Genomic DNA, 16,627 nt, shown 5'->3' with positions numbered 1-16,627 from the left:
GGGAGAGTCATGCATTTTCGTCAGCTAATGGAGCCAATCAATCACTCTGGAATAATGAATCACTTCTAAAAAAAAAAAAAAAAAAAAAAAGTATTCATTCTTGGGAAGGTTTTTGTCTTTGTGTAATATTTCATATCTCAATGTATAAAGAAGAAAAATAAAACATTTTAACGTCACCTTTTTCTGATTAGCGGGCTTTAATACATAAACATTATTTCCATAATGATGTATAATACAGGCTGGAGACCATATTTAACATCTCAGACTTCTTTGTGGCCTCGATGTAAAGATAAAGTCAGTATCTAGAGGTTTAAAAACTATTTAATTGCAAAGCATTTCCTCATGATCAAAACTAAATCATGACTTATTCAGCCACAAAGCTGAGGAAAAAGATGATTGTGGTGATTAAAAGCTACAAACTAGCCTCATCAGGACATGTGAATGTTGGGATTGTTAGTTTTTTATTACAATTTCCATTAAAATAAAGTAATAAATCACATTTTTCTTCACAAATCCTTTTTGTTCTATAACCCAAACACTTAAAACAGAATAAATTAATCCATTTTCACCAGTCCAGTTCAGTCTGTTGGGCATTTAATAACTTTGGTGCAAATAAAATGAACTTTGCAAGCAAACGTCATAAAAAGCATCTTCCTCTCCTGTAAAGTCATTCATCACTGTCGAGTTGTGATTTTACAAATGAAATCTGCTGTAATTTAAAAGCGCCTGACTCTGCAGCCATCACTCTCTCCTCAGTGACAAGACAAATCGTTGGGAAAACGCAGCAATCACAACAGCAGCCGCCTCCGGGCAGCCTCGCATTACCATGACAGCACACGTTTTTAATGTGGGTGGCCTCGCCGGGAGACGAGCGTCCAACCCGGGCTGAGATCTCGCGGTGGGTGGCGGATGATGTTGGTCCTGCCCCGTGCAGCTCTCCGTCATGGGAGTTATACTGGCATCACCTACACACCTACAAACTGTAGGATATGGTGTCATAAAGGCAGCGTGGGTCCGAGGATAAGGACTGCAAAGCGTCATTCTATTCCTTATGACTTAAAAACTACGCAGAAAGACTAAAAACTGAATATTCCTTCTGGCTACTGACACATAGTTCGGTAAAAACACTGAACAAAAGGTCAAAACTCTTAAACACACACACTGAGATGTACAGGCTCGTTATCAGACCCAGTCCTGATAATTAGAGAGGAAATAAGAACCACAAACGGTTGCAGGAGCTCCGGGTGCTTCACTGAACTGGAGTGGATACCAAGCAGGGGGGCTACTGGGACCATCCTGAATATTCAAGCAGGTTTGCCACAGGTTCTTTCCCTTTCCTCACAGGAGAATGACATAATGCGAAAACACACGAGTGGCAGTTTAAATCACGACTTCACAACCCACTCCTCCTACGGCTGAGACGGTTATGCAACCACTTAAAGATCTCTGATAACACAAGTCTTACAGGATGCAGTTGTGTGTCGTGGGGTAAAATACTATCAGTTTAATAAATAATTCACTTGTGAAACATTAAGAAAATTTGGAAGTCTTTCATGGACTCTTATCAGGACGCTGCTTTAAATCCCATCTTTCCTTAAAGGCCCCTCGGATGTGATGTTCCACATGTCAATTTGCCTCTTAGCTCATCATAATGTGATCATTTTTCTCTTTTCCATTTTATGCAACATGAAAATGTTTGTTGGTTTGTGCTTTTTTTTTTTTTACACTGCAGCATCATGTTAAGCTGTTAATTTATCCTAAGACAAAAAAAATAAATAAATACAGGACAATAATAAATCTTATTGTGTGAATAAGAGTCTAATAATGTTCTCAATTCTGAAAATAAAATAAATTAAATTAAATTAAATTAAATTAAATTAAATTAAATTAAATTAAATTAAATTGAATTGAATTAAATTTGCACCAAAAAAAATAGCAATTTTAAGTGTCAAGATGTCACTTGACTGCCTGACAGTAGAAAGAAACAGTAATTAACTTAAACTGCATCACTGATTAAATATTTTCAATAAATCTTCTTTGACACTGCATCTGCAAACATATCCACCATTACAAACAAGGAAAGACGCCACTCAAACTTCCAAAAGGGAATAGACATGCTGCAGAAGCCAGAATTCACAAAAATATCCAAAGTCAGTCAGAAGGTCACGAGTTGCGAGCAGAGCCAGAGCGAGTTGCCAGCTCATTCCTCTCGGCTGCGGTCTTATCAGCACAACAGAGCCATGGCTTAAACTCCTCTCAGCGCCTCCGAGGAGACGCTGCTCTCCTCTCAGAGCAGAGTAAATGTTCAGTTGAACATTTACTGAATGTTCAACTGAACAGAAAGTAAAGATGTTCATGTTCATCACTTTGACGTTTATTTTAAAGGAGCTACATTTGTTGTTTTTTTAAAATGTAAAAAATTGTCTTTTGTTTTCTTATTTCAGCTGCATGCAAACACATAAAACTGGATAATAAAAAAAGAGGCAAAGCTTCATCCAATACAACGTTTATAAGACAGAAAATACTTTGCTGAACACGACGATCTCACTCGGTTCAGTCAGACTGAAGCTGTCGACAGAGGAGAGATGCAGTTCCTTAAGCAGATGCTAAACACACTGGAAATGGTGCGTAGCACTGCAAGAAACAGCAACGTTGCAAGAATAAAACTAATTCTTTTAATTACTAATATTGTTACAATGTTAATAATAAAAAACAACTTCATGTACAGAACATGAATGACGGATTGTTTTCTTTCCCACAGAGCTAGTCAAGCATCAAGATACATGGTGAAGATTTGAACAACTTTATGATATTTATGGTGTCTAGTTTGCTACTTTGTGCTGTTTTATAAACCAACTATGAGTGTCAGACTTAATATCGACTGGTTTCCCGTCTTAAATGGATGGAATTGGGAAATTAATGAGTCAGTTTAATGACAAGTTTTTTGTACAAAACTCATGAAAGTTTAAAAGATTCCTGCAATTTTTGTTTTTTCCCTTTTTTAGACAGTTTTCACACAAATAAGCAACAACAGATTTTTCTTCTGAATGTCCATAAACGTTCAATTTGATTCCGATTTTTTTGGGTGCCAATTTGATTTAAATTCTTCCGATTCCTCGATATTGCTGATTTTTGTAGACTAAAAACAAAAACAAAAAAAAAGGATAAAACTTTTTTTGCTTGTCTTTTTTCTTGATTTAAATTAGGAAAAAACTACACAGCAGCCAAACCATCAATAAAAATAAAAATTACAAAGATTTTATAATGAATTATTTTTATTTATTTGAAAAAAAGAGATTTTTTAAACAAAAAAAATCAATTAAAAAAAAAATCCTGATATGTGATTTTCAATTCCACTTCTCCAGCCCTACTAAATGTGCGGCCATTTCAAGCCTTTTTCCAGTGTGTCTATTAAATATGGTCAGAAAGAAGCCAAATATGTGAGGAGACCAGGTTCCGTGTTTTCTGCACGTCTCCTTTTCTAAAGCGGCGCCGGTACGAACTCCACGCTGTCACACTTGTTTAAGTTTTACTCCGTCTGTTGGATTTTATCCGCCTGAGTCGTCGGGATGTTAACCGCTGGATGTTATTGTGCAGAGGTTGTCCGTTCATCTTTAACAGTTTAGAAAATGTGCAACATGAGCTTATAATTACCAGGCTAGATGCTGGATGTGGAAAGTTTGTTATGCTTGCTAAGCTGCATTCATGTTGTGTGTTAGCATTTCATGTATTTGCTTACAAGCCTGCAAGTGACTGAGTGGAAGCAGAGCATTAGTGTGCTTGTGTGTGTGTGTGTGTGTGTGTGTGTGTGTGTGTGTGTGCGTGTGTGTTTCTGAGCATTTTGAGTGGAGTGCACTAAGTGCGCCGGCTCAGCATCCCAGGTGCCCCCTTCATTTGAAGACCAGCTGTTCCTTTATTATTAATGTTGGCTGGAGCTCTGGGCTGACGGCTGCTGCTGCTCTGATAAAACCTGCACTGAACTGACAGACACTAAAGTCCAGCCCGTTATTTCTGCCTCCCGCCACACACACAATTAGGAAAAGCTCTTGGCTGAAATCCTTCCAATGTTGTGCAAACAGTTTTTTATATTTAAGGGCCAAGAAAAGGTCAACTGTGCTCACCAGTGTAGATGCTGGCGTTGGAGGCTGGGATCCCAAACTGCGACTCGATGAATTTGGGGATGAAAGTGATGAAAGCGGTGACGATGGCGCTCTCTGCCGTGTAGGACAGGCTGACGAAGAGGAAGGTGACGTTGCTGAGGATCCTCACTGCAGCTTTGGGTAAGTCTGGGTGACGGCAACACAAGTAAAGATGGGGAGAAGTGAGTCATTTCTCTGTTTTAGCAGCTTGGTATCATAGACAAAGAAACCAAACTGGAGGCTCTAAGTGTCACTTTCTGCAAATATAATGTCTCAAACTCAATATGAGTCATGAGAAAGCTGAAAAAATTACAATCACATGTCATTTATACTTAAATTTAGCCTCCAGGTTTCACATCAAATCAGTAGCTTCCCAGAGTTTTGTGTGAAGTGTGTTTGAGGGAATTTTCACACCAGCCTTTTCCATTCAAATCCAGTTTGTTTTCCTAAAATATCCGCTTCGTTGGGGTATCATGAATGCACAAACCAATCCGTATTCTGTCCGCCTACAAACGCAGGTCTCAGGCCGTTTAAAGCAGACCAGATACAAGTGGTGGACCATAAAATAAAGGGAATTTTGGGTTCAGCTAGCAGCATCACAGCTAAAAGTAACCAAAACAAACAGATTGTGAGATAATATGATGTTCTGTGTGAGAGAAACAGCTGGCGGTCAGACGAGGGAGAATTTCTGATAAATATCTGATCAATCAGACCACAAGGCTTCATGCTTCAGCTCCATGTGAAACACATTTTTTAAAAAGTCCAATTTATTTAGGAAGTACAGTGTGAACTCTGTCTCAGTCAGGAATAATCAACAAAACCCTCAGACCCAAAAGTATTCTGCTACCAGCTGACTGGAGATAAATCTGGAGTTTTATCCTATTTAAGACTTCTAGTCACAGAAAGTGAGTTCTCTTCAACCCAAAACAGAAGCATCCTCTCCTCCCTCAGAGCCAAACGCAGACCGGTTCAGCTACAGATGAATTCTGAACGATTGAAACCAAAGTGACAATGGTACCTTTGATGTCCTTGCCGAAGCCCATGGACGATGAGACCGTCTGGTTCTTGCTGTTGTTGCTCTTCTCCTTCAGTACGTCGTCGTCGCTGGACAGGTCGTCCATGCTCAGCTTTTTCCTCCTCTTCTTCTTCTTCTTCTTGTGTCGGGGAGGCAGCTTTTTGGGGAAGGTGAACATGGGGAATATGACCAGCAGCATGGCCACGGCGCACAAAAGGAAGCCGCTCCACCTGAGACGCACAAACCAAACCAGCAAGAAGCAAACAGCTGAGTTTGGGAATCAAAACAAACTTCTAAATAGGAATAAGGAAATAGTCATTTACTTGAAAAAATAGTTGAATTGTTCCAAGTAATGACTGAGTAACCCTTCAGTACGTGTCCTAAAGGAGACCAATGCAGGCTCTAGTATTCTCAATGGCTTGATATGTTATAAGTTAATGGCACTTCTTTCACAAGACAGATAATTACTTTAGACGTGCATGCACGATTACATCCAACATCCACGTTAACAGCTGATGATTTATGTGAGGAAGTCTCCTGTTAATAAGGAACACCATGATGGTAAGACCTGAAATACATGATAATGTTGAATATTGCAACAACAATGTGACTTGTTAGAAACATTTCTGCATGTGTGCCTGCTAGTTTGTTGTTAACAAAAGCACAACTTCCAATAAGTAACATGAAGCTTGCATTAACACACACAGGTCAACTGGCATGCAGAGCATTTATCTGGTGGCCCAACGTGCCTTTTGAAGCATCACGGTTTATTTATTTGTCTGATTTCTCCATAAAACTCAGTAGATCAAGGACCAACTTAGACTGGCAGGCCCACTCAAATTCTTTAAACAGCTTCCCCTTTCACTGTGGTTTCTGTGTCAGTATTTCTTTCATCCAAATAGCCAAACTTTCTTTCCCAACACATGAAATATGGAGATCTGCAGCTTATTAATTACTCTCTTGACTGACTGAACCAATCAGATACAGTTACAGTTCAACTTTACTGTCAAACCAGCACATATTTCCACAAGACAGCATGAAATGTAGCGTCTGAGGTCCAAGATTTAGCCCAATAAATAGCTAACAATATGTACTAAAATAGGTCAAATAAAACAAAATAAAATATAAGATCATTAAAAAAAGAAAAAAGAAAATAAAGAGTACAACAACAATCACATGTAAATGCAGAGGTGAGGAAGTCTGATTGGCCACTGACCTAGTTTTGAAGCCATTTGTGAATTTTCAGACTTCCTAAGCCTCCATTTGCATGCTTTTAGTCTGCAGAGATCTGCTCACACACACACCTCTGCCACATCACAAATGAATCATTTTATGCATGTTATTTTTTTCTACTTCTATCCCAGATACTAAAGGAGTAACCTGATTCAGCCAGATGTAAAGTCTGAGTTCGTAATGGTCACTAAATACTGTTCCTGACTTCATTGGAACATCTGTGGAGCCGCAGATGTCCCGTTTGCAAAATCTAAAGTGGCCACTTAAGATGCATGTGGAAACACATTCTGATACAAAGTGTGAAAGGACAAACTTCAGTCTCTCCACTTGTGATATTATCTAAGAAGTATGTTGATCCAGGGAATGAAACGTGCAACAGAAGCAATCTGGATCCGGCATCATTACATCTTTGCACCTCATTATTGTGCACATAAATAAATAAACGGGTACAGTCATGCATTCTTTTCCTGCCATCAGCACCTCTAATTCATGTAGGAAGCCAGTGGCTGGCTGCTGGTGAGTCACTGGTTATGCTGTCAGTGGACGGCATCACTAAGGGCTCAAAATAGAATAATAATCACGTCTCTTAGGCTGCAACACACTTTAAATTTGAAGGTATATTTGCAAAAATGTGACATGCAGCCCAAATATGTATCCAACTGCCTTTTTATACTTTAGAATTATGATTATTAGATTAATATACCTTCATACAGCCCAAAATAAAAGGACTTCTGAATTTATACCCACTTTTAGGAAAGGAGTGTGTTCATCATGTTATGTTCTCCTTTATTGTTATGAAATAGGACAAAAGATCGTACCGGATGCATCATGATGCAAATACAAACAGGCCAACGGTGGTCCTTATGAGTGCTTTTACATGTCTTTTTAATGCATTTTAGTTTTTCATGTTGTGGATTTTATCAGGTTTATGTTTCCTGTGAATCCCTTCATGATGATAGTCTGTGAAAGGTGCTTTATTACTCGCATGCTTACAGTGACACAACATGACCAATAGTTAAAGTGTGGTCTATTTCTTGGTCTAAAACAGCAAACTAAAGGCATTTTAGATTAAACTAATGAGAGATTTGGAGTATTTGATTGGACAATGTGACATTTTAGTTTTTTTTTCTTTTAAAAAAAAGGTCAAGCGCAACAATATATTTGTCTATCTTTAAATACTTTCTGCAAACCGTGACTTCTATCTGGCATTTAGAAACAGACCACAGAGCTCTGAAAGGAGGCTCTGTGTGGCTGTGGGGTCATGCTTGTACACATGCACATGCAAGACTCATTAAACAAGAATCATATTTTTAACAAGGTAAAGCTTCATGATGAAGGTCTCAGTTTTGATTTTACCAGTTTAATTCAACCCAGCTTTATCTGCAATGCGCCACTTCACAACGTCATCTCAGAAAACCAACAGATTGCACTGAATCTTGACTTTTTAAGCATCACACACACAAAGGAAAGGCGTGCTGGACGTCCAAATTCCAGTTTCCCGAACAACTGCTGTACCTCAGGTCCTGAGCACATTCTTATAGTTGTGGAGGATTTCCTCGGGTATTTCAGGTTAACGATGTGTCAAGGATAAGTTGCTTCCTTTGTGATAAACATGTTCGCACGTGTGAAACATGCCTTTTGTAAAGTTTCATCTATGGACCCGACCGTTTGCAGGATCCTGTGCAGTAACAGAGTTTAGATACCCCAGACAACGATTCTTCTGAGGATTGATAAGCTTAAACAAGTCATATATCACATTTACTGTGAGCAGCAGAAACTCAGATGGAAGCAAACACCCAAAACTGGAAGTAAAAACTAAAACATAGCGCTTCAGAGAGCACATAAATCTCTGTCTGGGATAAAAGAGGCCAGAATTTATTCTTCTCTTCATGGGAGTCCTTTTAACCAAATAAAATACATTATTCACTAGAGGAAGAGCAAGACTTTTTGTTCTCTGAAGCATGCTCGGGCCGCCCGGGGAGTGTAAACTAAGCAGGAAAACGGAGGCTGACAGAAGGAAAGAGGCCGTAAGTTCTGCTGAGGACATCAACACAATGCAACATGTTCACACAGGAAATACCAGCTGGCTGAAATGTAGACGCGGGAAATAACTTTAAAATGTTCATATTGTTATTGAAGCTCAAGTTTGTGTTTAATTCTGAATTTAAATGAGTATTTTATAGAACCACAAAGTCAATACTCATTAAGAAAAATCAAGCTGATTGGTCTCACCAGTTGCCAATGAAGCGAGGGTCGCTCTGGTCGATGTTGACGACAGTCTTGGGGTCTACGTAAAAGCCGATGAGGACTCCTCCCAGCAGGTAACCAGCCGCCGGGCCCAGTGCTCCCATCACGTACATGATAGCTGGAAAGAGAAAAAGAAATTAAATTAGTTAAATGTTGAAAGGTGTTTTTTTTTTTTTTTTTTGTTTCTTTCACATTTTGGCCACTAGGGGGCATAAAAAAACACGTAGGGATTACTAAATTGCAGAGTTAAAACAAAAAAAATCTATCAATTAGCAAACATTATTCCAAACATCTCCAGAAAACAAATGTCAGGCTCTGTAGTTGCTGGAAATAAAACTTTCTTCACAGCCGATAAATGTTTCTGCTGTTTGGGACAGCAGAGACAAAACAATAAAGGTGCTATGATGACCTTTTATACACTGAAGGAAGATTTACCTGGATGTCAGTCGAACAACTGATAGATAGAAAATAGTTTTATGAGATTTATCTATCCATTCATGTTCTACAGCGCCACATCGTAGGGAAGCCGAAGCCTAAACCAGCCATTATTATTAGATTTACAGTAATAAAAATAAAGAAAATAAACAGAGGAAAATAGTCTCATCATCAGTGGTTTAATTTTGAAAAAAAAAGGTCCAGAAAAAAAAAAAGAAGAATCCTGATAATATTAAGTTAAAATACTTTTTAGACATATTTATCAGCTCATACTTTCTTAGCTGATTGCTTATGATATAAAGTGACTGTCAGGGAGCACACAGTCCTTCAAATGTTCCCCTTTCCTTTTTCTAAATCTGTTCCCCCCGAATCTTAAAGAATAAAAACAGCCAGTGGTGATTTTTCAGGACTATACACCTGTCTGAAAAGGTCTAAAACAAATCAGTGTTGATGACAAAGGACCCGATTGTCTAAATTTAACGACATCTGCTTAACTTTGTGCCTTATGTAACACTTCAAACCACAACTAATCCGAGTAAGAGGAGTGTACAAAGAGCCCATGTGAGTTGGTCATGTGTGCAGATCAGATGACCAAGCAATAAGGGTCCCTCTTGAGACTAAGAATAAGATTTCTCCAATTAGAGGGAATTAACATCTTAAAATCTTTGGCTGTGGTTGAAAGTGAAGACATAAATCTGGTGGCGTGACATAAAACCCTAAGCTGGGCCCAGTGCCGGACTGGGGGGTTATCTAGTGTCAGTCTGGAGGAATCCCTCCGAGCTCCGGCCTCCTGTCAGGGGTCACAAAGACACATGTTCTATAAAGTAGATTCATCTGCAAAAGTTTTTTTATTTATTCATTTAATTGGTGTTCTTCCCATTTGAGGGGTAAATTCTCCTGGTTTCTGGTCTGTATCAAGTGCTTTCATTTCCACAAATAATTTTCATAGCTTTTATTCATTTTTATATAGTCTAATGAACACAAAATGATGCCTTACTTTTCTGAGATTGTTATTTATTTAACTAGTGGTCTGTCTGATGGAGAATTTGCTGGAAACTATGTTAGAGTTCCTTCAACGTTTAGGCCTGTAACTCCAGTTAGAGGTGTTAATACTGAAAGAAATATTGATTGATCGTGCAGAAAGAGGAGAGAGAAATGTTGTGTAACTGCAAGGCTGTGTGTTGGTGCAGTACAACGTCCTGCCACATGGTGGAGCCTCTCAACGTTAAATAAAATAAACTAACTGGTGTTAAAGTAGCAGCATATAGCTTTCCGACCAGTGCTTCAACTTCATTGTGATGACCCACTGACTTTTATTATGTACATTGCTGAGGCCATCGTGGCTTTGCAGTATCACGAGGCTGAGAAACGACAGCTTTCTTTCCCTTTACTGCACTGCAACACACGCTAGCAACTGGATATCAACACACTGGGTGTTTTGGACCTACACCAGGGCTGATTGAGCAAAGAAATGCAAGAGGACTTTACTGGAGGGGGAGAGGAAAACACTGAGAAAGGGACAGAGCAATAGACAAAAGTCAACATTACAATGACTTTTCTTTGTTGGAGAGAGCTCAGAGAAGAGACAGGATCCAAACAAATGCAGAATTAGACTTCACTAAAGTGTGTCGAATTGAGAAAAATCTGTCAAAAATCACCGGCGTTGTTTTAGAAAAGAAAAATAAATTCCTGCCGACTAAATCAGAAATAAAATCACGACGACTCTGCCTGTTGTTTATGTTGCATTATGTAAGACAGTTCTTTGGTGTTTTTTTTTTTTTTTTTTCCTTTTTATATATACTGATCTAGTCCTGGAAATGAGTTTCCAACAACAAAGAATACAAAATGAAATATTTTATTTAAATAAATTAATTTTAGTTTTTTATGTATATACAGCCTCGGGTCATCCAGTTCAAACCTGATTATTGTGATCAAGTTAAAAAAAAATGCACATTAGTTTAATTTATGATCATAAATATATTAAACCACATAATAAGAACCTTTTCGCTTTGACTTTGATTATAACTTTGAAGCAGCAGCTCCACGTGAGCACACAACTCCACTTTTTCAGGCAGCTGAGGAGGAGAGGGAAGATGGAGGACCGGAGACGGAGGCAGAAGACCGCGTGGAATATGTGCATCATCACGACGAGACAAGTTAATGAGCATGTGCAAAACGACCAGAATTACCTTGGAATAAATGTTTACATGAACAAACCAGCAGCTTAATTCAGAATTAAGTTTAATTCTGAAAGGTCCTTTTTATTTGGAATCAGGTGTTTACATGGTCATTTTTAATCAGTTTAAAAATGATTTAACTTTCATTCAAAATTAAAGAGGAATTAAAACTCTCATGTAAATGTGGCCAAACAGAATATCATAACTCTCTTTATGTAACATTTCATTCCCAGATTGCAGGATTACTTGTGGTTCCGAAGGTAAGCGGAAGACGGACGGAGTCATCGAACATGGATGGAGGATTATTACACAGTACCACTCCTGATGCAGGTATTAACAAACACTGGGTTCATCTAAAGTGGTCAAAATTGTCACTAGTGATGAGAAACTTGATTCTTTTTACTGACTCATGTTTACATGAGTCATTCAACAAAGAGAATCGGGTTTATGAGTCATCAAATCACCCACGAATGCACAGCTCTGTCACTTCATAGATGTTATATAACTGTCATGTGGCAGTTTTTCACTTTAACTTCACTACAAACATTAATAGAGCGAGTTTTAAAGCTAGTTTATTAGTGCATGTCTACACAGTGTTGCCTTTTTAAGGTCTGCAGCCAATCAGAGCTGCGAGGAGATAAACGCTCGGACACGTCTACAGAGGATGAGACAGATGAGTTCAAATCACTTAAAGAGGTCCTATGATGGTATTTGGAGTTTTCTGAGCTTTCTACAGTGTTACAGTGTTGAATCCTCATCAGACATGTGAACGGCACTGTTTTTTATCACCTAAACGCATGTTTGAGTTTGAGTTTGAGTTCCAGCACTCTCTCTGTTCAGTTTCCATGGCGATGAAAAACGCAGCGTTTTAGAGAGTTTTTTTCTACTTGGAAATCCTTGTGACGTCCCGGGGGATAAGGTTCGGTGATTGGTTGCCTTCTACTGGTTAACAAGGGCATGTACAAATACATCAGGCGGGTGGAAAACGTGGGATAAAGTTATTTCCAACGATGGCTGGTGAGTTTACCAAAGAGAGACATCCTGCTGCATTCGTTGCTGTGGGTTGCTGTTTTCCACTTCGTTTTCAGGGTCTGATTCAGGTTCCAACATGTAGGGCTGTATGCTATGTGTTGACATTGTAGTTTGTTTTTTTTATTGAGTTCATATGAGCCTAATCCTTCTGTTTATGAGATGTTACAATGACGGTGAAAGCAGGTGCGGTGCACGCTCCCGATGTAGTGCAGTGGCGGGAGGCGGGGCTTAATGCGGAAGAGTCTCAATCCACTCATTTTGCCCACAGGCTGATCTGACAGCCTACGGAGAGGGTCGGTCTGAAGTAAATAAAGCCATTTATGACAATAACTCCATCAATCCCAGCCCTTCTGGTCTCAGAAATAAAAATAAATTAGCCTGAAATGCACAGAATAGTTCCACTGAAAAAATAGATTATTGTTTGATGACACACCTGACTACTTCTTAGGAACATATTTCACCTTTGCACCTCTAGTTTCAAGGCATTTTAGTGTGGTGATTATTTTTTCCCTACGGACATGATGTTGTGTTATTCTCCGGTAGCATGCCATGAAAACGTATCCATTAGTTTGCATTATTTTACTCCAAACCCTCGAGGGGAGACATAAACTCTATGCACGCATCCTTTGCAAATTAAAACCCTGAGACGTTCCACAAACTCCTGCAGCATCACGAGTAAAGAGTTTTCTGACCCTGCATCCCTTCCCTGCATCAGACTGTTACATCACCTGACACAGCCAGAGCCCGGGATAATAAAACACAGGGATTGGACCGACAGCTTCCAAAGGGACTCAGCAGTGTTGTGGATAATCCCTTTTATAGGCAGAAAAGAGGGAAAACCCTCTTCTGGCCAGCGACAATGTTACGCAACATGATGCAGACCACTGGCAGAAGGATAAGAGATGCCCAAGCTGCTGATGAGGGGAGAGGAAAACGGCCACTGCCGAGACACGAAGACAAATAAACAGATGAAATGTAACTATAAAATACAAGCTAAAGCAGGGATGTCCAGCTCTAGGGCCACAATCCTGCAGGTTTTCCATGTATCCCTGCTCCAACACACCTGAGAACGTCATTGGCTGCTGAATCCATTTAATAGAAGCAGGTATGTTGGAGCAGGGATACATGGAAAACCTGCAGGACAGCGGCCCTCAAGGACCGACTTTGTACACCTCTGAGCTAAAGGTTTTATGTCATATAAACTGATATAAAAGTGATCAGGATTCAGTAATAAATACACAGCTGCTTTATTTGCTGCTCAAATGGAAACCGAGAATAAAAACCTAAAGTTTTATTTTTTCAACAAATAAAATGTTTCTGCACGATTAAACGTTAAAATCTGAAGGATTAAAATGATTACTAAACACAAGATTCATAGGCTTTTGCTTGTAAGTCATCTATTAATTCTGTAATCATTTCCTGATTTATATCAACATTTTTGTTTTTTATTACTTTGGTCCAACGTGTCCAAATAATTATGCAAGTAGGATTTCAGTTAATGAAACATTTGGGTTTGGGATTTTCTGTGGCAGATTAAGCCTGAGTCCTTTCTCCTGATAAGTTTGGTTGTTAGCTTCTCGGGCGAGTTTAACGGAAGAGGAACTGGTGAAGGAAGTTGTTCCAGACTGGGAATAAGTCAGTCTGGGGGAAAAGATGGATGCCTCTGCAATGAAAAGTGTGAAAGTAAACTAAGCTGTTAAAGTAAACTGGTGGGGTTTGTCCAGATTAAGGAGGATGAATGCTTGGTATTTATTTAGAGAGCAGCTGATGAGCAGCAAGCAGGAATTTGGAGCTGCTCTCCCATCAGGAGATTCCAGTTTGGGCCACTCTTAGTCAAATGTCCACGAAACAAATCTTTGCATACATGAACTCAACTTTACGATCAGTTCGATTCACTAGTGACCGGCTGCGCTACAGCAGCTGGTCCAGATGGGAGGAGTTCTACTTGGTTTTGACGTCCCAACAGTGCTGCCTCATCAGCAGGGTGGGAGTGAAGTGATGTTTTAGGCTGGAATACCGGGAATTAAAGGAAGAAGCATCCTGCTGCAAAAGGTATCGCCACATCTGCGGTTGCTATGGATGCAAGGGTAAAACAACCTGTATTGTCAGCACCAAGTCAGAATTTTTATCACTTAATTAATGTTTTATTTGTTCTATTAACCTGCGTTCGGCTAAAGAGACAGTATTCAGGGAATGATGTATTTCGGGGAATGTGGGAGTGTTGGGGTTTGCTCATGTCCTTGTGTGTATGTGTGTATGAGTGTGTGGAAAGAGCTTGGTGTCTTTATTGTTATTCCATGTCTTGTTATCTACTGTTTGTTTTAATCCTTATGACTTGATTTTATCCTGTAAAGCACTTTGTGTTGCCCGTGGCATGAAAAGTGCTCAAGAAATAAAGTTTGATTTGATTATTCCAGACCCCATCATCTCCATCCCTCAACCCATCGGAGAAGCTGTGGAGCAACCTTAAAATGAAGATCCAGAACGGTGGAGAGGAGCAGTTAGACCTCCATCAGCAGCAACTCTGGTCTTTTCTATCAGATCCAGACAGAAACTATTCCTGCATGGTTGATGCCTATGTCTCAACGTGGAAATGGAAACATGTTTTTCTCTTTCTTTCTAATTATCTAATATGTAAATAATAAATGTACATTTTCACTTTTTTATAATCTATGTTTTAAAACAGTTATGCAGAATAATCTGGAACGATGGATTTTGGGTAAATAGTGAAAAGATGTCAATTTTGAACTAAATCCAAATTATTATATAACTTGATGCAATTTGTTAAAATTAAAATAAAAATCATATTTACTGTCATTCACATGGATTATTTAGGAGAAACGAACCAAACAGTTTGCGTAATGATTTGGGAAACAGTGTTAAAGCCACATTTAATATTCTACATCTTTTGTTTTAGGTTTTGTTCTACTGATGGAATTTTAATTATCAGCTCTTGTATAGTTAGAAAATGTGACCTAAAACTGTGGCAAAACAAAACATGTGTTAAGGTTTTCAATAAAGAAGCAGCAACTAAAATTAACAGAGGAATTTTAGCTTATAAATATCTATCTCTGCATCCAAAGACAGCAAAAAACAACCCATTTCTGAAGCGCACAACCTCCTCGTGTTTGTTCCTGTTCAGGACAAACAGTATGTTCCACTTTAATCCTAAGAATTCAATTCAATTCAATTCAACTTTATTTATATAGCGTCAAATCACGGCAATGCCATCTCAAGACGCTTTACAGACAGAGGGGAAAACATAATGAAGGCCAATTCATAACAGCCTATATAAGGAAACCAACAGATTGAGTTGAGTCCAACTCAATCTCCCATCCTAAGCAAGCACACTGGCAACAGTGGGAAGGAAAAAACTCCCTTTTAACAGGAAGGAAACCTCCGGCAGAACCCGGCTCAGGACAGGCAGCCATCTGCCTCTGCTGTGTGGGGGGAAGAGGACAGAAAGACAACAGACAACAGGAACTGCTACTCCCGGCCAGGGAGACCTGCTGAGACAGGAGACATACATGTTAATGATGCAACACTGTTATGGGTGGGGGGGGGATAAAAGAGAGAGATAAAGAGAAAAAGAAAGAAGCTCAGTGTATCAGGAAATGTCCCTCAGCAGTCTAAACCTATAGCAGCATAACTAAGGGATGCTAACCATCCCTAGCTATAGGACTTATCAAAAAGATAAGTCTTCAGCCTAGTCTTAAAGGTGGGGAGGGTGTCTGCTTCCCTAACACTAACTGGGAGCTTATTCCATAAGAGAGGGGCCTGATAACCAAAGGCTCTGCCTCCTGCTCGGCTCTTTGAGACTCTAGGAACCACAAGTAAGCCTGCAGTCTGCGAACGAAGTACTCTACTTGGTATATAAGGAACAATGAGGTCTTTGATATATAGTGGTGCCTGGTTGTGGAGGGCTTTATATGTAAGGAGAAGGATTTTAAATTCTATTCTAGATTCAACAGGCAGCCAATGAAGAGAGGCTAAAACTGGAGAAATATGATCTCTCATGCTGGTTCTGGTCAGGACTCTGGCTGCAGAATTCTGGATCAGCTGAAGGCTTTTCAGGGCATATTTAGGACAGCCCAGTAATAGAGAGTTACAGTAATCTAGTCTCGAAGTAACAAAAGCGTGAACCAGTTTTTCTACATCACTCCGAGACAGAATGTCCCTAATTTTGGCTATATTACGTAAATGAAAGAAGGCTGTTTTAGTAACCTGCTTAATATGTGGGCCAAAGGACAGGTCAGGGTCAAATATTACTCCAAGGTTTTTCACTGTAGCACTGGAAGCTAAAGTAATGCCATCCAGGTTCATTACAAAACCGGAAAATTTAGCTCTGA

At 39.3% G+C, this 16,627-nt stretch overlaps 1 protein-coding gene across 1 annotated transcript in view; it reads right to left on the bottom strand.

Moving 5' to 3' along the window:
* The window catches only part of LOC306758160 (solute carrier organic anion transporter family member 5A1-like), a gene marked incomplete at both ends in the record, with an annotated part of 47,963 nt that overhangs the window by 11,554 nt on the left and 19,782 nt on the right, over positions 1–16,627 (bottom strand). Inside the window, 3 exons of the mRNA XM_079243384.1 lie at positions 4,122–4,286; positions 5,158–5,384; positions 8,620–8,752. Of these exons, the coding sequence (XP_079099510.1) occupies positions 4,122–4,286; positions 5,158–5,384; positions 8,620–8,752 (525 nt within the window). The remainder of the gene's footprint in view (positions 1–4,121; positions 4,287–5,157; positions 5,385–8,619; positions 8,753–16,627) is intronic.

This window comes from Telmatherina bonti, assembly GCF_933228915.1.
Source record: "Telmatherina bonti genome assembly, chromosome: 7".
Taxonomy (NCBI): domain Eukaryota; kingdom Metazoa; phylum Chordata; class Actinopteri; order Atheriniformes; family Telmatherinidae; genus Telmatherina; species Telmatherina bonti.
The sequence above is the reverse complement of the archived record's forward strand: the minus strand, read 5'-3'. Positions and strand labels throughout refer to the sequence as shown.